The sequence below is a fragment of the Manis javanica genome, chromosome 9, assembly GCF_040802235.1.
Source record: "Manis javanica isolate MJ-LG chromosome 9, MJ_LKY, whole genome shotgun sequence".
Lineage (NCBI taxonomy): Eukaryota > Metazoa > Chordata > Mammalia > Pholidota > Manidae > Manis > Manis javanica.
This window is the reverse complement of record NC_133164.1, coordinates 62,926,990-62,948,940: the sequence shown is the minus strand read 5'-3', so window position 1 is coordinate 62,948,940 and position 21,951 is coordinate 62,926,990. Positions and strand designations below refer to the sequence as shown.

General features: G+C 40.2%; 1 protein-coding gene across 2 annotated transcripts in view; it reads right to left on the bottom strand.

The window, feature by feature from the left end:
• TAF4B (TATA-box binding protein associated factor 4b) overlaps window positions 1-21,951 on the bottom strand; it is a 181,891-nt gene that overhangs the window by 83,663 nt on the left and 76,277 nt on the right. For both annotated transcript variants that reach the window (XM_073212713.1, XM_037025430.2), the window contains exons 12-13: window positions 12,077-12,202; window positions 6,336-6,392 (exon numbers count right to left, since the gene is read on the bottom strand). In XM_073212713.1, coding sequence (XP_073068814.1) covers window positions 6,336-6,392; window positions 12,077-12,202 — 183 coding nt within the window. The remainder of the gene's footprint in view (window positions 1-6,335; window positions 6,393-12,076; window positions 12,203-21,951) is intronic.

Below are 21,951 nucleotides of genomic sequence, written 5' to 3'. Positions count from 1 at the left end.
GAACCTGCATTCCTTGTAAGAGGACCAATTAAAAACACAGGTTATACTACCAAGGCTTTGACTGGAATGTCATACCTGAGAGACATGTGCATAAACTCACATATGAACAGCTTTAAGGAACTAAGGTTGACTTTATAAAGCCAACAAAGCCCCTTGGAAGAACTGGCCTGGTACCTTGCTTACAGGGTTCCCAGCAGCCTTACCAGGTGAGTAAGAAAGGTCACTTCCTGGCAGGTTCAGGAACCTCAAGATGTCTCGGGGACCTCGAGAAGAGAGGAATTCACCCAAATCTACAGGTACTGCAGGCAAAACCTGTGTGGCTTGGCTGTCTGGCCTCAAGAGACCTTTAAAAGTTCATTCTGAAATTCCTTACAAAAAGTTCCAGCAAAGCACATTTAAAAGAGCCTACGTAATCAATTGCTCTTCTTGCTGCACTTATGCAAATAATCAAGCCAACTGTTAATTATTTTCTTAATCTGGCTAATTCTAATAAAAATAAGGGTGATTTTAGAGAAAAGTGTTGTTTCAATAATGCTGTCTTATCTATACTAAATCCTAATATCCAGAATTCTAGTTTCCCCATAATACCTATGATTCTCAATTAGAGTCTTCATATTTCTAGCTCTCATATTCAGCCATGCATTCTTAATCTCATCAAGTTTGTCCTTCCAGAACAGAAAATCCAACTCCAGATGTTGCTACTTAACCTAATAACACAATTTGTTTTCTTGCCTAGAAGCCACAAAACTGCAAATAGTAATAGAAATGAAACCCAGAATAGAAGCGCCAACTTTCTGAGGCCCTCTCAAGTGACCAGTGATGGAGACCTAGCTGCACCCTTTACTGCGCCCCCTTCTCAGCATGAAGCAGCCAGAGCGGTCATCGCCCCTTTTCCCTAGCAGCAGCTAGGGTCTCTATCTGTAGAGGGGACAATGAGACAGGGACCATAGGCTTAGACAGAATAAGGTGAGAGCCTCTGGAGAAAGCAAGGCAGGATATTTGCAATCAGAGCAACGAACTACATGCTGGAACCACCCCCCCTACTAAAACTATGTTGAACAGTAAGCTCGAGAATCATTCTTCAGTGAGATCAGTTAATGTTCCCCAGATAAAGAAGAGTAGCACATGTTTTATTATGCTAATCATTTGTAATCGTGTATAAGATTCACTTTAGCATACTAAAAGGCCCAGGCCTACGTGCTGTCTTTCCTCCTTCAGATCTGACTAGGTAATTTTGCAAGCTGAGCAATTGACTTAGCATGCAGACCCAGCTGTAGACGGTATAGTAAAAGGCAGGATTCTTTAGCAAATAGACAATAATCTCAGCCCACCTTAGAGGCTGCGCATGCAGTCTTTTGATGTGCGCCCGAACCAAGGCGCCAGAATCCCAGAGAGAAATCAAGGCAGGAAATTATCTTTAATATTCAAGGACCCCTTGCCATCCTACTCCTTTTACTAACCCTTGGGCCCTGTATCATCAACAGGCTGGTCCAGATTGTCAGAGAACACGTGGGGGCCGTCCAACTGATAGTCCTCCGTGCTCAATACAAGCCCCTAGTAATCTTGTTACTCCTGCTTATCTTTAGACCATGTATCCTCAATAAACTGATAACTTTAATTAAAGATAGAATTAATACAGTCCAGCTAATGGTGCTAAGACAACAGTATCAGCCTTTATCTCCTTACAACTGCAAAATCTTATTAGACCCATGATTGGGTCCCTTCTTAGGATCCAGAGAAAGGGGGGGAATGAAAGGGCAAGCTCCCAGATTCTATTTCAGCCAATTGGGACCTGGATCCTACCTCAGCCAATCAGGACCCGGATCCTATTTCACCCAATCGGAGCTTGGTCTCTCTCCTCTCCAGTCAGCAAGGAGCTCACCCACCACCCTTAGACCCTGCCAATTGACCAGAGCCAGACCTATCACCCCACCAACTACCCCTAGATTCAGCAATCAGCCAGAGCCATGACCATCACCCCACCAACTGCCCTACAACCCCATAAACCTTTGTGGTATTGAAACTCGCTCTCTTTCTCTGGCATCTTGCCACTGCATTGGTGTAGATGAGAGATTGAGCTCAAGCTAGCTCGAACAAAGGCTCTTTGCTTTTGCATCGGTGTTGGCTCCTTGGTGGTCTTCTGGGATTCACGACTTTGGGCACAACAAATACAAATTCTCAGGCCTCGTTTAGACCTACCATATCAGAGACTCTGGGCCGGGGCCAGCAATCTGTTTTTTAACAAACCCAGATAATTCTGACACATGCCAAAGTTTGAGAACTGCTGTCCTAGGCTATCAGTGCTTGGAAACATTTGCATCTCTGTTTCTGTGCCATGTGCACAAGCTCTTTATAACTTATCATTTTAAGAACATCTTCTCCATATTGTATTAATTTGATTGTAGAATGTACTTTTAATGACAAATTTCATTTTGCCCTGTCCAGTGTTCCATGAGTTTTGGCTCATGCAGAACTAGCTTAAAGTTTAAATACAAATTGCTATAATTTAAAGGGAGCCTTAATTATCACATTTCACTGACTTCTTAACTTTTTAAATTTCATTAAAAAAATCCCTTGCCTTTCTCATAACTAAATAACTTATTTTCTAATCAGTAATGAGCCATATGATTCAGTATTTTATTTCTTGCACAAAAATGATTTATGGAGGACTGTACTAATTACAGTTTTTATATCCTATATTTTCTACAGACAAAAATCCTAAATATGTCAGTGTCCACCTGCTATGCATTTTAATCATTTAATACTTAATCTTGTCCAATTTCTACAGGTTGTGCTGTGAAGCTAATGTGCAAGCAGGTACATGTCTTGCATTCCTTTTTCATCTTCTATTGTCTAATAACAAATGAAAGTGGGAATGCTAGGAATCATTAAAAAGAAAGTGAATGAACTCTGTCTCACTCTGCACAGATGCACTGAACTCACATTTCTCAAAGGAGAAAGCAGATACTAAAAAAGGAAATAAGGGTCACTAGATATATATAACAAATCAGGATGTTTGAACTCCAAGGTCAGAAGGATTGTTCCACAGAATTCTGGGTGATGTGATAAGAAAGGAAAACACTGAAGGCTAGAGGATGATCCAGGACACAGCACATGCCTCAGATGATAGTGGCAGGTGCGCCGACCAAAGATGAGCATGCTTGCCTGAAGTCAGAATCCAGCAGTTAGTGATCTGGGTAAGACCTCTCCCAAATAGATGGTGAAATGGAAGAATGCCAGTACTTACATTTCAGGAAGATTATTTAGGGAAATTCCCTCCCAAAGAAATCAGAATTTCAAAGTTGTCAATATTTAAAACATAAAGTTACACTACAGAGAGAGAATGCCCATCATGATTTTTTTTTTTCAGGCAAACAAAGAAAAAGGGAAAATGACAGCCCCAAAGATGAAACTAAAATGTTTGAATTACAGGGTAGCTGCAGACTTTTCATCCAAACAGTAAGGTTTGTGGACAGCCAGCCAGCTGTCAGAGCGGTGGGAACAGTGCAGTTCGGCTATAGCCGGCAGCTGAGACCAGACCAGGGGCAAACCCACAGGCAGGGCATTTTTTTTTTTAAAGCACCAAAGGAGAAAGACAGCAATGGAAAAATGGAAGGGTGAAAATAAATTACTAGACACCTTGACAAAAACCTGCCTAATTAAACAGTTTGTCCTTATACCCAGAATGCAAAGGAGAAATGAATAGATTCTAAATTCTAAAACTGTTTTAGAGAGAAAAAAACCCAAGCGTCAGTTATAAGATTTTGTATGAAGGGGATTCAAGGTGTGATTTAATATGACAAACATCACTGCTGAAACATTTCCCAGGACCAAGAAAGTCTACAACTTCTCTAAACACCTCTTTGGAGTTCTGCATTCCCAGGAGATTGCCATTGATCTATTTCCCATGACGAGCTTGGTGAGTAGGTAGACATCTGAAAGAAGCAGGCAAAGCAGTTCTCAATTAAGCAACTCTAAGGAATCCGTGAGAATTTTCACAACTGAACAAAGAAAGCTTTCCAGGCAGCCAAATACCAAGAAAATCACTAACGTTTATAGTTTATACCAGTGTGGTAACAATTAGCATATCCCAAATGACAACCTTACAAATTACCATACAAGAGAATGATGATTCAACTCTATATATTCAGATAGGTCAATAACTTTTGAAACTGAACAAAATATGGTATCCCTGTGTTTGATTCTAAGTAAGAACCCCTTAGATATTAAAGTCATTAAGAGCTCTAAGGGGCAGGGGGATGACACAAATGACATTACTTTAATCAAACATTTGCAACTAATACAGAGTAGCTCTGTTTTTGGAATGGGGTCCATGTATTTGATTCTTTTTTCAACCAGAGAGGATTTAGGACAGAAGGTAACTAGAAAACTTTCCAAATATTTTGGAAAGAAATAATACAGTCCTTTTAATCTTGCTAAGAAAAATAAATAAATGGAGGTGCAAAGAAAGTTAAAAAAAAAAAAGGTTTGCTACCACCTGTTCTCATGAGGAGGGTATTTTTCTTTTGCACATTTACTCTTAAAATTGTCTTAAAAAAATCATGTCCACCTATTCATTCCTCAGGGAACAATTATACACAATATCAAAAGAAAACCAAACAAACAAAACCATCCCATACAAGCTTGAAGGAAAAATTAATCTATGATCCAGATGTTTATAAGGTTTATAAAGGAGGAACAGACAGGATAAGATCTTTCAGGATAAATGGGTAAGCTTTCTGAAACACATTTTCCAAAAGAGGAGTGGAATTAGGAGAAACAAAATAAGCAAGCATCTAATCAGTCCTTCACCAAAACAAAGATGGAGGCCCAGGACTGACGCGAACAATAGGTTGCACATCCTCAAATAATTTACCAAGCCAGGCTTGTTTATAGAGGGTTACAGGTACAATTCTCATATTAACGTTTTTAGATCAATTTCCCACTGGGAAGAAACGAGTATGAGAAATTTTTCATTGTGGACATAAAATGTTTCTGGTTTCAATCCTTTCTAATGCTCTCGCTCTCCAGTTCTCCTCATGCCCATGCAGAAACCCCTCCATCCAGAGCTCCTGTACTTTCCTTCTCTGTTTTGGTGAAAATACCACATTGATTGTAAGAATCTTACTAGATTTCCATTTGTTTTGACTCAGCTCCCACATTAATCCAAACAATAAGGGCCTTTAAAACATTCATAAATAACCTGCTGCTCCTGGCACCTAGGAGCCTAGCGCAGCAATGTTAAGCAACAACAAATTTCATAGTTCAAGAGGCACAGTTAAGCAAAAAGGTTGTTCAGGAAATCACTCTTATTTAGCACAAAGATCCTTAAAAATTGCATGAAATCATTCAAGTAACTATAGAAACCAATTTCTTCAGCTCCGTATCACACGTCTCACACCTCAATTGTCTTTATTATCGTCTGCTGTCAGATCCTTAATCAGAAATGTGAACAGGCTTGATGATTTATTCAGCAGGGAAAAGAATCTGTAGGTCAAGTGAAAAATTTCACACACACACCCATGCACACACATCTTCAACCTTAGGTACTTTCATTTCCTTCTGTTCTCAGCAGCTCTGGGGGCAACTCCAGTGAGATCCAATATTAAGGCTCAATTAAAATAAGCTCCAATTAGTGAAGCTTTTTTCTCTCGGGCTAGAAAAGTCAGGAAATGGATATTGGGAAATGTAAAAAGTCAGCTACTGAGAGGAGGCTGCAGACATAAATGAACTTATTTGTTGATTTCTACAGTTGCTATGCAGAGGCCTCTGGGAGTAAAAGCTTAACCAGTCTAAGCTATAAACTAAAACCCCTGCAGCTAAACATGAACTGTGTGAAACAAGGGCTCCATTCCAGAACAGAAAACTGCTGGGCCCAGAAAATTAAAAGCCAGAGGCGTTTTCCATTTAAAACTAAATCCCAGTACCACCTCCCAGCCAAAGAATTATAAGCAGTATCAGATTTACAAAACGAACAATTACCCTGGAAAAATGTAGCCTATTGTACAGTCCCAGATGCTAAATCTCAGAAGTTTCTTTTTCTATTTTATTTTTTTAATCCCACATTGTATTCCTCCAAGTACACTGCTCTAGTTCACAAAGAGCCATTTCTACATGGGCCTAGACCTAGAAAATAAATTTTAAAAAGAGAGCATCGTAACTCACTGACCTCATTCAAAGTACTGCCCTTGCCTTCAGCCATTCCTGTCCTTCCCCCAGGCTTGGGCAAATGGTTTGTAACAGCAAACGAAACCCTGACCTGATTGCCTGGAGAGAGCTGCCAACCCTCCCTCCAACACAAAGAGGAACGCAGCATGCGAACTTGCAAGTCCTACCTCTTTGGCTTTCTGCTTTAATCTCAGCTGTTCGGGATCTTCTTTATTGGATCGACTCTATCAAAGAAAAAGACAATTTTAATAGAAATTACTAACATCTAAACACCACAGTTGCTGTTAAATATTTAATAAATGACAATTTTCTCTTGTGATTGAAAATCCTAGCTCCAGGGGAAAATGCCTCAATCCAGGCTAGTGCATGCCCTCCTCCCTGCCCCCGGCCAGGCTGAGGCAGTCCTAGCCCAGAGCAAGCTTACACTGAAAATGATGCTAACACTGTCAGTCAGGTCCAGTTGAGGCATGACATTGTTCTCATTGGAACACTAAAAACTGAAAAACTGATGATTCAGATGAAGGAAAAGAAAAGAAGGGTGATTGTTGCTGAAATGAATGAAAATGATTTACAGTGGCTAATCTTCGGGTGAAGCCATTTTGGAAAAACATATGGGGTTTTGAGGGTTATTAAAATCAAGAACTTAACTAACTTTGAACTAAATCTCTCTCTCTTCAAAAGTGCAATTTTTAAAAATTAAGTAGGAAATACACCTCAGTATTTTCACTAGAGTACCTTATCATCTTTGGGTCCTCTGTAGTGCTTAACAGAATGCTATGCACAAGTAAAGGTTCAATAAATGTTTATGGAATGTCACTTTTCAGACTGATTCAGTGTAGCATTCCAAAAATGAACAATCTCACAGGACTACTCTAAGAAGACAGCCACCTCTCATGCAATGCTACAACGGAAGAAAGGGTAAGGAACTTTATTTCTGACACCATGAACACGTGTCCACTAAAAAATATGCTTGGGATAGGAGTATGCTTCTTCTCATTCCAACAGATTCATCTAACTCCTTATAAATCTGAATGTTTGCTCTATGATACGCAACATCAACTACCTACAGATAGCTAACTAGAGAAAAATTAAATGTCTTTTTCTATCTACTAAGTTTACCTGATATGTATACATTGATTTATCAGTACTTTTTCTAATGGAAAATACAAAAAAACTGTTCAGATTTAAGAAATCTTCTAATTTTAAACAGTTTAATTAAATACCTAAGTAAGATCCTACCCAAAGCTAGATTTTTTCTTCATTTTGTCCCCAGTCTACTAAACCAACTTTACTTCAACCCAAACTAGGACAAACTCCATTTTTATTCTACTTATGATACTAGGAGAGAGTATGTGTATAAAATGTATATTAAAATATGTGTTTATATAATAATGTTCTGCCCCAGTATAAAATAAACACATATGGTATCAATTCTTTGTCAATCAACCAATATTTACTGACTATCCACCATACAAATTCTACTCTGTATGCCATTATTCTAGTCCTTGGAGACACAGAAATGAAATAACAAGACAGAAATCTCTGCTTTTGAGTCATATTTTAAGAAGAGAAAAATAATAAATCATTTTATAGACACTAAACACAGTTATGATGTGTAAAACATCTATGATGGGGAAAAATAAACAATCACTGGTAGTGATCAGTGCTATATAAAGAAAACAGAATAGAATAGTGAGATAGGAAGAAAGGAGCGGGGGACGTTCTTCAGCTGGGACGGGAGGGAAGTCTTCTGTGAGGAGTGACATTTGAGTAGAGATGTGAATGACAAGTAGGGGGTAGCCATGCAAAAATCTGGGGCAAGAATGCTCCAAGCAGAAGGCAGAGTCACTGCAAACGCCTTATGACGACAGGAACAGTTAGTTTGGCATACCTAGGAACAGAAAGATGGCCCCTGTGGTTGGAGCTTAGAGAAAAGTTGAAAGACATAAGGTTGGAGACTGTGTGCTGCCTTGTAGGCCATGACAAGGAGTTGGGGTTTCATTCTAGTTATAAGGAAAAGCCACTGGAAGGCTTGGGGCACATGAGTGAGATGCCACTGATAAGACATGCTCCAAGATTGCTCTGCTGCTGCACAGAGGATACAAGGTGGGGATCCAAGACTGGAAGCACACAGAGCAGTCAGGACTGTCCTACCCCACTGTGTGGATGCAAGACTGGGGAAAGGATGAGGGCAGCGTAGACTCGTGTCATGGCAGAGAAGATGGTGATGGATAATTTGACAGAAATGTAGTTTGCAGGTAGAACCAACCAGACTCACTGATGCACTAGACATAGGGTATGAAGTAAAGAAAGGTTCAAGGATGACTTCTCCAGTTTCTGCTAAGCAACTGCAGGGATGAGAATTCCAACTTTCTGAGAGGGTAAAAACTGGGGCAAGTTTAGGGGATGGGAACGCAGTGTTCAGTTTTAGATGGCTAATTAGTAGTCTGGGACACAAGCATGGCAGGCACACTCAATGAGAGGCCAGTATGACTGCAGCTGTGAGTGAAGAATAGAAAGATGGGAGGTGAGCTCAGAGAGGGACATGGATGCTTTTTAAAATCTGGTAATAACTTTGGATTTTAAGTGCAAGGCGAAGCCACTGAAAGCTTTTATGCAAGAGACACAGATGATGTGTTATGAAAACATTATTCTGACAATAGCATGAAAAATGAATTGTAGAAAAAGGAAATCAGTTAAAAGACATTATAAAAGTCCAAGTGAAAGATGACCTAGACTACAGTGGTTGACAATGGGGATGAAAAGAAGATGATGGATACATTTTGGAAATAAAATAGGAAGTGAACTGCATGTAAAGAGAGAGAAGAAGAAAAGGAGTTAAAGATGATTCCTAGGTTTTATGACTTGAACACCTGGACAGACAATGGTGTCATTTACCAAGTTAAGAAAAATCTACTAGCGTTTTGAGGTGGGGAGGAGAATCAGGAGTTCTTTTGGACACATTTCAATGTAAGATGTCTACAGCCAACCGAGAGGGGATTTCAGGTGGGCAGTCAGCTATGAGTTCAGAGTACCAGAATGTAGACTGAGGTGAAAACATAAATTTAAGAGGGAATTACAGACAGAGAAGAAGGCCTTGGACTGAAACATGGGGCATTCCACTACTTAGAAGTCTGGTAAAAGAGGTAAAACCAAGAGAATGAGAATAAGTATAAAAATTATATCCAGTAAAAACTAAACAAGTATTTAATAGTTTATGACCTTGTTTATAGCTTACTAATTGGAAATAAAACACCAACAAACCACCTCATTACAGTGGCTATGTGCTTGCTCATAACACTGAGGCCTCAGCAGAGTCATCCTGTCTCAGCTGCCCCTCCCATGCACGAGGGTTCAGCATGGGGACTAAGTCTGTGGGACAGGGGAATCTTCACAGTGGTGCACCACACCCTCTTGGGGAGTTCGGGTACATGAAGGTGTAGACCATGTCCATGAAATGTCAGGTGATGAGGGGCTGGGCAGACCCATCAAGGCGTGGACCAGTGGGTATAGTGGCTAGAGGGCAGGGGGAACAGTGGTAACAGACAGAGGAGTCAGGGACATGGAGTTTGGGAGATTAGTTACACTGACCGTAACTAAACTGAGGACATAAGTGATACGTCAAAGATAATGAGAGCCTAGTTTCTGACTGTGAAGAACGTACTTATAAACATGGAAAGCTTAAAGCTAGATATTGATTGGAGTTAGAGGTACTGATATAAACTTATCGTTTTATAATTTATACACAGAGGAATAGTCACAGGTGTATGTCAATATGTGTATACACACATACATATGTGTACATATATATGTACATATATATATACATATATATATATATGTATATATATATATATATATATATACCATGCACATATTTCCTACATCTATCCATTAAGAGGGCCTACAGGTAATGACACCCCATTAGCAATGAGCACTCTATATGCTGTAATCTTGGTTTTTGGATATCATCCTCAACTAAAAAGATGCAAGGTTCCTTGCAGAAATGGCTGATGCTAGGGCTGGGAAAAGACAAGTAAAAGCTGGTCCTAGAATACTGTGTGCCAGGAAGTAAGGACTGTTCAGTGAGTGACGGAAACATGACGAAAGGACAGAAGTGCATGCTGGAAGGGTCTCCCACTCAGGAGCAATTTAAACACCAAAATAAATAATGATATTAAGAGACTACAGACTGTTAAATGAAATACAATCCACTGATATAAATGAATGCATGAATAAATGAATGGACAGATGAATAAGAGAGGAAGGGAAGTTCTTTCATATAGCAGAGTGCTAATAAATGCAGAAGAGATGAAGAGAATAAAGAATCACCAGTTGGCAATCATCACAGAGGTGGCTGATTCAGGTAGGTATCCTATCTGGATGTTAGAGTTGGTATGTGAAGGTTTGATGAGGAGTGGGATATTGGTATAACCTTGGAATAACTTTCAGCGAAAAACTAATCTATTATGATAGGGAAAATGGCAAATTTAAATGAAGAGAATTGGGAGGCACCCACACAACCAGGTGATCAAGGTTGCCTTTTGATATGATCAGTTTAGAAGAATGTAACATCATTTCTATGTATTTCTGCCAAGAATGAATGACCTAGGTCAAGTCATGAGGAAATATCAGATGAACCCAGGTTGCGAGTCACCCATCAGAAGGTAAGGCCTATACTCTTGACACCTGTCAAAGACATGAAAAAAAAAAGGAAGACAGAAAAAGAGATGGCATCTGAATGAAACATGTATTTATGAATGGAAAAATGGACCATGAAGGAAAATGAGACAGAGTTGAGACAGCTGGTGAAATGTGAAGGGGGTTTCTATATTAGATGGTAGTGTCACATGGTTCCTGTCCTTACTGGGAGGGTTATAGAGGGGAACACCCTTGCTTTCTTACACACGTGCTACCATCTTTAGGCAAGATGGGACATATGTCTGAAGCTTGCTTCAAAAGGTTCAGAGAAAGCCTAATTAAACACAACAGCTGCACAATTTTGAGTATATGAAAAACCCTGAACTGAAGAAAAGAACAAAAGAATGAAAGAGAAGAATGGGTATTTTGGGGGAAGATTGTGGTAGAAAGAGTAGAGATGGAGCAAATGCAGTAAAATGTTAAAAATGGAGGAATCTGGGCAAAGGAGATGACACTTCTTTGTTTAGCTCTGGCAACTTTTCTCTAAGCATGAAATAATTCCAAAATTAATTAAAGTAAAAAATATTGGTATGTGATCAGAAACAAACACTCTAAGAGGGGAAGCTGTCAGGAAGACCATAAATTAAAACTAAGGTGTTTAAACAAAAAATGACTCGTACCTAACCCTTAAGACTGCTAACAAAGGCCCTAGGCCTACAAAGAAATATGGAACAAGATGACAGAAACTGTAGTGGAACTCCCTTTCATGCCATCTGGTACTAACCTTCCAGGAAAATGTTTAAACAAGGGAGAAAGAAAATAAATAAATAACAGTGTCACCTGTTCTTTTACTCTCTAACCCATTTCTGCCCACCCTATATCTTGTTCCATATAGTCCTAATTACACCCATAACCTTTCTGTCCACTCTCCAAATTTTCTCTCAACTTCAATTGGCACATCTCAAATCATATCCATAATGAGACCTTGAAAACTTTACAAACATTTTTACTTGGGGGTGGTAGGTGGTATGATGCTAGGCACACAGGAATTGAAAATAAGTAGACAAAATATTATGTCTGATTAAACTACATTAACTGAAAGCCACTGCACTACACCACTGTGGCCGTGAGAGATTTTACTAGTAACTCCATTTTTAAGAATCCTTCAGAGAAATACAGCCTAAAAAAACCAAGTCAACCAAACAAAAAAGCCAATTTTGACCTTTCTGCCAGGCCATGTTCACTCATGAATGATGAAGGACCTTACCTTGGCTGCCTTAAATAACATTTCTCGTTCTTCTAAATCCTTTCTCTGCTTCTCCAGTTGATCTAGTTTTTCAAGAAATTTGAGCTGTGATCTGGTATCACTAGACAGGATGTAATTTTCACTTGCCTGGAAAACAGAATGTCAGGTGATGATCCTAGGGAACACATTCTATATTAGGTATTGTTATAAATGAGCATAAGCCTTAATAACACCAGTATACAGAGGGAGCTACATTTTCAGAAGGTAATATTTTTATTTCTGTTAAACAACAACCACAAAAGTTTTACTCATCCTTTAAATCTGAGAATTGATCAAGCATTTAAGTTTCAAAGAGCTTTCTAGTAGCCTCATTGGGCGGGGAGGGGAGCAATTAAGCCAACAAGCAGATTCTAAGAGGAAGTAGAAAGTAAGTGAGTGTACCATTTACCGATAATCTAAATCATTTTAGTTAACTTATTGTCCATCTCAGCAGACCTTAATATGATTAATTACATTTTTGAAAAGCCAAAAAACACAACCACCTAACTTGAAAATATATCAAAGATGAAAATTATCACCCTTGTTTCTGTTATTGGCCTAGTCTAACCTTACCAAGTGAATACAACTTCTAGCAAAATACAACATAAGATAAAATGGCAAACATTAAAATCCTAAACCCTTACAGCAAAGGACACCATCAATAGAACAACAAGGTATCCTACAGTATGGGAGAACATATTCATAAATGACAAATCCAATAAAGGATTGGCATCCAAAATATATAAAGAGCTCACATGCCTCAACAAACAAAAAGCAAATAATCCAATTAAAAAATGGGCAGAGGCGCTGAATAGACAGTTCTCTAAAGAAGAAATCCAGATGGCCAACAGGCACATGAAAAGATGCTCCACACTGCTAATCATTAGAGAAATGCAAATTAAAACCACAATGAGATATCACCTCACACCAGTAAGGATCGCCACCATCCAAAAGACAAACAACAACAAAAGTTGGTGAGGTTGTGGAGAAAGGGGAACCCTCCTACACTGCTGGTGGGAATGTAAACTAGTTCAACCATTGTGGAAAGCAGTATGGAGGGTCCTCAGAAGGCTCAAAATAGAAATACCATTTGACCCAGGAATTCCACTCCTAGGAATTTACCCTAAGAATGCAGCACCCCAGTTTCAAAAAGACAGATGCACCCCTATGTTTATCACTGCACTGTTTACAATAGCCAAGATATGGAAGCAACCTAAATGTTCATCAGTAGATGAATGGATAAACAAGATGTGGTACATATACACAATGGAATATTACGCAGCCATAAGAAAAAAACAGATCCTACCATTCGCACCAACATGGATGGAGCTAGAGGGTATTATGCTCAGTGAAATAAGCCAAGCAGAGAAGGACAAGTACCAAATGATTTCACTCATATGTGGAGTATAAGAACAAAGGAAAACTGAAGGAACAAAACAGCAGCAGAATCACAGAACCCAAGAATGGACTAATAATTACCAAAGGGAAAGGGACTGGGGATGATGGGTGGGAAGGGAGGGATAAGGGCGGGGAAAAAGAAAGAGGGCATTACGATTAGCATGTATAGGGCATGGGGGACATGGGGAGGGCTGCACAACACAGAGAAGAAAAGTCGTGATTTTACAGCATCTTACTACACAGATGGACAGTGACTGTGAAGGGGTATGTGCGGGGGACTTGGTGAAAGGGGGAACCTAGTAAACATAATGTTCTTCCTGTAATTGTAGATTAATGATACCAAAATAAAAAATAAAAAATCCTAAACCTTACTTTGAGAATTCCCTTAAGTTACGAACTTGGGCAGAAACTACATTCAAAGAAATTAAGTAAAAAATTTATAAATGAGAGCTATAATGCAATTATTTGTCTTAATTGTTCCATAAATGCTAAACTTTACATTATTTCATTTATTCTGGTATTCTAGAGTATAGAACAGTGCTTTCTGATCTATATTTTTCTAATTTTCTTCATCCAGTATGGACTACCTATCTCTACTCTCCAATACATATGTGCTTGTGGGGGTGTGGGGGGCAATCTTCCCAATCAATATTTAAGACATCCTGCCATCTACTCATCTCAGTAATTTAGATATCCAAGCTATAGGAGGGAGGCTGTATAATAGGAAAACAATGTTTTTAAACATTTAAACATTAAGTCCAACAGTCAGTGCCTGGCCTGGAACTCATGGGCACAGCACCGTTCCCATCTTTGTTCTATCCCATGCTTATGGCTGATTCAATTAACTGGGACTGAGAGATTTCATATGCCCAAGATTCTTTTTAAATTAAATTTTTATTGTTGGTATTTAGCTAAATCAAAAGAGTATTACGTAGTATAACAAACAAGAATGTATTAGTGCTACTTATTTTACTTCGTTTAATACAAAAAAAGTCCTCAAATGCTTTTTAAAGTTAAATACTACAAGATAGAATATGGAATATATTATACGCCAAACATAGAGGCATAACACATAATAGCAAGTGGTTTCTTAAAGACATCATCTTACTATTTTTATGTTCAGATACTCCTGGAGATAGTTTACTGACAGAATTTAACTTTAAAAAGACAACAAGAGGAGGTGGAGTCAAGATGGAGGTGTGAGTAGAGCAGTGGAAATCTTCTCCCAAAAACACATAGAGCTATGAAAATATAACAAACAAAACTCTTCCTAAAATAGAGACCAGAGGACACAGGACAATATCCAGACCACATCCACACATGCAAGAAGCCAGCACCTTGCAAAGGGGGTAAGATACAAGTCCTGGCCTGGCAGGACCCGAGCGCCCGTCCCCCCGGCTCCCGGCGGGTGGAAAGAAACTGGAGCGGTATTTTTTTTTTTTTTGGCGAGTGCTTTTTGGAAGCCTTAAAGGGACAGGGACCCCGTTGCTAGGGAGGCAGGGCGGCGGGACCGGTGAGCGGTGCCTGGGACCGGCGCCTGAGGACAAAGATTGTGTGTTTTTCCCTACGGGACCGGTGGGCGGATGCCTGACACCGGCGCCTGAGGACGGAGGAAATGGCGCGTTTTTCCCCTTTTTTTTCTTCTCTTTTTGGCGAGTGCTTTTTGGAAGCCTTAAAGGGACAGGGACCCCGTTGCTAGGGAGGCAGGGCGGCGGGACGAGTGAGGGGGTGCCTGGGACCAGCGCCTAAGGACAAAGATTACCGCATGTTTTTCCCTACGGGACCTGTGAGCGGGTGCCTGACACCGGCGCCTGAGGACAGAGGAAATCATGTGATTTTCCCCTTTTTTTTTTCTCTTTTTGGCGAGTGCTTTTTGGAAGCCTTAAAGGGACACGGACCCCGGTGCTAGGGAGGCAGGGCGGCGGGACTGGTGAGCGGGTGCCTGGGACTGGCACCTGAGGACAAAGACTATCCCATGTTTTTCCCTGCGGGACCGGAGGGCGGGTGCCTGAGACCGGCGCCTGAGGACGGAGGAAATGGCACGTTTTTCCCCTTTTTTTTCCTCTTATTGTTGAGTGCTTTTTGGAAGCCTTAAAGGGACAGGGACCCTGGTGCTAGGAGGCAGAGCAGCAGGACCGGTGAGCGGGTGCCTGGGACCGGCACCTGAGGACAAAGAATATCGCGCATTTCTCCCTGTGGGACTGGTGGGCGGGTGCCTGAGACCGGTGGCTGAGGACGGAGGAAATCGTGCGTTTTTCTCCCTTTTTTTTCTCCTTTTGGCGAGTGCTTTTTGGAAGCCTTAAAGGGACAGGGACCACAGTGCTAGGGAGGCAGAGCAGCAGGACCGGAGAACGGGTGCCTGGGACAGGCGCCTGCAGACAAAGAATATCGCGCGTTTTTCCCTGTGGGACCGGTGGGCGGGTGCTTCTTGGAAGCCTTGAAGGGACAGGGACCCCGGTGCTAGGCAGGCAGGGCAGCAGGACCAGTGAGCGGGTGCTGGGACCGGCACATGAGGGGAAAAAAAAAAAAAAAAAAAGCGTGTTTTTTTCCTTTTTTTTCTGTTTCCTCTCTCATTGTTGCTGTTGTTGTTTTGGTTTGGAGAGTACTTTTTGGAAGTCTTAAAGGGGCAGGACAGGACACATAGACCAGAGGCAGGGAATCTGGGGATCTCTGGGCACTCTAACCCCCTGGGCAACAGGGAGCACAGAGGCCCCTTAGAGAGAATAGCCTCCCGGCTGCTCCCCCTCCAACGGGGCTCCACCACTTTGGAGGAGCACCCACAGCCAGGCCACGCCCACAGCAACAGCGGAGATAAACTCCATAGCAAACGGGCAGGTAGCAGAAGCCCTGTCTGCGCACAGCTGACAAGCATAAGCCACTAGAGGTCGCTATTCTCCCAGGAGAGGGAGGCCACAAACCAACAAGAAGGGAAGCTCTTCCAGCGGTCACTCGTACCAGGTCTGCAAACTATCTCTATCACAATGAAAAGGCAAAACTACAGGCAGACAAAGATCACAGAGACAACACCTGAGAAGGAGACAGACCTAACCAGTCCTCCTGAAAAAGAATTCAAAATAAAAATTATGAACATGCTCACAGAGATGCAGAGAAAAATGCAAGAGCAATGGGATGAGATGCAGAGAAAAATGCAAGAGCAATGGGATGAAGTCCGGAGGGAGATCACAGATGTCAGGAAGGAGATCACAGAAGTGAAACAATCCCTGGAAGGATTTATAAGCAGAATGGATAAGATGCAAGAGGCCATTGAAGGAATAGAAGCCAGAGAACAGGAACGTATAGAAGCTGACATAGAGAGAGATAAAAGGATCTCCAGGAATGAAACAACACTAAGAGAACTATGTGACCAAGCCAAAAGGAATAATATTCGAATTATAGGTGTACCAGAAGAAGAAGAAAGAGGAAAAGGGATAGAAAGTCTCCTTGAAGAAATAATTGCTGAAAATTTCCCCAAACTGGGGGAGGAAATAATAGAACAGACCATGGAATTACACAGAACCCCCAACAGAAAGGATCAAAGGAAGACAACACCAAGACACATAATAATTAAAATGGCAAGGATCAAGGACAAGGAAAGAGTTTTAAAGGTAGCTAGAGAGAAAAAGGTCACCTATAAAGGAAAACCCATCAGGTAACATCAGACTTCTCAACAGAAACCCTACAGGCCAGAAGAGAATGGCATGATATACTTAATGCAATGAAACAGAAGGGCCTTGAACCAAGGATACTGTATCCAGCACGACTATCATTTAAATATGATGGCGGGATTAAACAATTCCCAGACAAGCAAAAGCTGAGGGATTTTGCTTCCCACAAAACACCTCTACAGGGCATCCTACAGGGACTGCTCTAGATGGGAGCACTCCGAAAAAGAGCAAAGAACAAAACACACAACATATGAAGAATGGAGGAGGAGGAATAAGAAGGGAGAGAAGAAAAGAATCTCCAGACAGTGTATATAACAGCTCAATAAGCGAGCTAAGTTAGGCAGTAAGATACTAAAGAAGCTAACCTTGAACCTTTGGTAACCACGAATCTAAAGCCTGCAATGGCAATAAGTATATATCACTCAATAGTCACCCTAAATGTAAATGGACTTAATGCACCAATCAAACGACACAGAGTAAGAGAATGGATAAAAAAGCAAGACCCATCTATATGCTGCTTACAAGAAACTCACCTTAAACCCAAAGACAAGCATAGACTAAAAGCCAAGGGATGGAAAAACATATTTCATACAAACAACAGTGAGAGGAAAGCAGGGGTTGCAGTACTAATACCAGACAAAATAGACTTCAAAACAAAAAAAGTAACAAGAGATAAAGAAGGACACTACATAATGATAAAGGGCTCAGTCCAACAAGAGGATATAACCATTCTAAATATATATGCACCCAACACAGGAGCACTAGCATTGTCAAACAAATACTAACAGAACTAAAGAGGGAAACAGACTGCAATGCATTCATTTTAGGAGACTTCAACACACCACTCACCCCAAAGGATAGATCAACTGGGCAGAAAATACGTAAGGACACACAGGCATTAAACAACACACTAGAATAGGTGGACCTAATAGACATCTATAGAACTCTACATCCAAAAGCAACAGGATATACATTCTTCTCAAGTGCACATGGAACAGTCTCCAGAATAGAACACATACTAGCTCACAAAAAGAGCCTCAGTAAATTCCAAAATATTGAAATTCTATCAACCAATTTTTCAGAAAACAAAGGTATAAAACTAGAAATAAATTCTACAAAGAAAACAAAAAGGCTCACAAACACATGGAGGCTTAACAACATGCTACTAAATAATCAATGGATCAATGAACAAATCAAAATAGAGATCAAGGAATATATAGAAACAAATGACAACAACACTAAGCCCCAACTTCTGTGGGACGCAGCAAAAGCAGTCTTAAGAGGAAAGTATATAGCAATCCAGGCACACTTGAAGAAGGAAGAACAATCCCAAATGAATAGTCTAACATCACAATTATCGAAACTGGAAAAAGAAGAACAAATGAGGCCTAAAGTCAGCAGAAGGAGGGACATAATCAAGAACAGAGAAGAAATAAACAAAATTGAGAAGAATAAAACAATAGCAAAAATCAACGAAACCAAGAGCTGGTTCTTTGAGAAAATAAACAAAATAGATAAGCCTCTAGCCCAACTTATTAAGAGAAAAAGAGAATCAACACAAATCATCATAATCAGAAATGAGAATGGAAAAATCACGACAGACTCCACAGAAATACAAAGAATTATTGAAGACTACTATGAAAACCTATATGCCAACAAGCTGGAAAACCTAGAAGAAATGGACAACTTCCTAGAAAAATACAACCTCCCAAGACTGACCAAGGAAGAAACACAAAAGTTAAACAAACCAATTACGAGCAAAGAAATTGAAACGGTAATCAAAAAACTGCCCAAGAACGAAACCCCTGGGCCAGACGGATTTACCTCAGAATTTTATCAGACACACAGAGAAGACATAATACCCATTCTCCTTAAAGTGTTCCAAAAAATAGAAGAAGAGGGAATACTCCCAAACTCATTCTATGAAGCCAACGTCACCCTAATACCAAAACCAGGCAAAGACCCCACCAAAAAACAAAATTACATACCAGTATCCCTGATGAATGTAGATGCAAGAATACTCAATGAAATATTAGCAAACAGAATTCAACAGTATATCAAAAGGATCATACACCATGACCAAGTGGGATTCATCCCAGGGATGCAAGGATGGTACAAGATTCAAAAATCCATCAACATCATCCACCACATCAACAAAAAGAAAGACAAAAACCACGTGATCATCTCCATAGATGCTGAAAAAGGATCTGACAAAATTCAACATCCATTCATGATAAAAACTCTCAGCAAAATGGGAATAGAGGGCACGTACCTCAACATAATAAAGGCCATATATGATAAACCCACAGCCAGCATTATACTGAACAGCGAGAAGCTGAAAGCATTTTCTCTGAGATCGGGAACCAGACAGGGATGCCCACTCTCCCCACTGTTATTTAACATAGTACTGGAGGTCCTAGCCACGGCAATCAGACAAAACAAAGAAATACAAGGAATCCAGATTGGTAAAGAAGAAGTTAAACTGTCACTTTTTGCAGATGATATGATAGTGTACATAAAAAACCCTACAGACTCCACTCCAAAACTACTAGAACTAATATCGGAATACAGCAAAGTTGCAGGATACAAAATTAACACACAGAAATCTGAAGCTTTCCTATACACAAACAATGAATCAATAGAAAGAGAAATCAGGAAAACAATTCCATTCACCATTGCATCAAAAAGAATAAAATACCTAGGAATAAACCTAACCAAAGAAGTGAAAGACTTATACTCTGAAAACTACAAGTCACTCTTAAGAGAAATTAAAGGGGACACTAATAAATGGAAACTCATCCCATGCTCATGGCTAGGAAGAATTAATATCATCAAAATGGCCATCCTGCCCAAAGCAATATGAGATTTGACGCAATCCCTCTCAAATTACCAGCAACATTCTTCAATGAATTGGAACAAATAATTCAAAAATTCATATGGAAACACCAAAGACCCCGAATAGCCAAAGCAATCCTGAAAAAGAAGAATAAAGTAGGGGGGATCTCACTCCCCAACTTCAAGCTCTACTACAAAGCCATAGTAATCAAGACAATTTGGTACTGGCACAAGAACAGAGCCACAGACCAGTGGAACAGATTAGAGACTCCAGACATTAACCCAAACAAATGTGGTTAATTAATATTTGATAAAGGAGCCATGGACATACAATGGCAAAATGACAGTCTCTTCAACAGATGGTGCTGGCAAAACTGCACAGCTACATGTAGGAGAATGAAACTGGACCATTGTCTAACCCCATATACAATGGTAAACTCAAAATGGATCAAAGACCTGAATGTAAGTCATGAAACTATTAAACTGTTGGAAAAAAACATAGGCAAAAACCTCTTAGACATAAACATGAGTGACCTCTTCTTGAACATATCTCTCCGGGCAAGGAAAACAACAGCAAAAATGAGCAAGTGGGACTACATTAAGCTGAAAAGCTTCTGTACAGCGAAAGACACCATCAATAGAAGAAAAAGGAACCCTACAGTATGGGAGAATATATTTGAAAATGACACATCCGATAAAGGCTTGACGTCCAGAATATATAAAGAGCTCACACGCCTCAACAAACAAAAAACAAATAACCCAATTAAAAAATGGGCAGAGGAACTGAACAGACAGTTCTCTAAAAAAGAAATACAGATGGCCAACAGACACATGAAAAGATGCTCCACATCGCTAATTATCAGAGAAATGCAAATTAAAACTACAATGAGGTATCACCTCACACCAGTAAGGATAGCTGCCATCCAAAAGACAAACAACAACAAATGTTGGCGAGGCTGTGGAGAAAGGGGAACCCTCCTACACTACTGGTGGGAATGTGTATTAGTTCAACCATTGTGGAAAGCAGTATGGAGGTTCATCAAAATGCTCAAAACAGACCTACCATTTGACCCAGGAATTCCACTCCTAGGAATTTACCCTAAGAACGTAGCAATCAAGTTTGAGAAAGACAGATGCACCCCTATGTTTATCGCAGCACTATTTACAATAGCCAAGAATTGGAAGCAACCTAAATGTCCATCGGTAGATGAATGGATAAAGAAGATGTGGTACATATACACAATGGAATACTACTCAGCCATAAGAAGTGGAAAAATCCAACCATTTGCAGCAACATGGATGGAGCTGGAGAGTATTATGCTCAGTGAAATAAGCCAAGCAGAGAAAGAGAAATACCAAATGATTTCACTCATCTGAGGAGTATAAGAACAAAGGAAAAACTGAAGGACCAAAACAGCAGTGGAATTACAGAACCCAAAAATGGACTAACAGGTACCAAAGGGAAAGGAACTGGGGAGGATGGGTGGGCAGGGAGGGATAAGGGGCGGGGGGAGAAGAAGTGGGATATTAAGATTAGCATGCATGGGGGGGAAGGGAGAAAGGGGAAGGTGGGCTGCACAACACGGAGAGGACAAGTAGGGATTCTACAACATTTTGCTAAGCTGATGGACAGTAACTGTAATGTGGATGTTAGGGGGGACCTGATATAGGGGAGAGCATAGTAAACATAGTATTCTTCATATAAGTGTAGATTAAAGATTAAAAAAAAAATAAGAAAGAAAGAAAGAAAGAAAAGGGGGATTACTCCTTGATAGGATAAAACTATTGGTAAATCAAAGATCAACGCATGCTTTAAATATCCTTAATGTTGATCACTTAAAGAGTGTCAGATGATCAGCTACGGAGGTACTCTTTTCTGATAATATTCCTTTCTCTTAAAAAAAAAAAAAAAAGCAGTCCCTGTGTGCTGACCTCCAATGAGTTCTGCACAGTGGTATA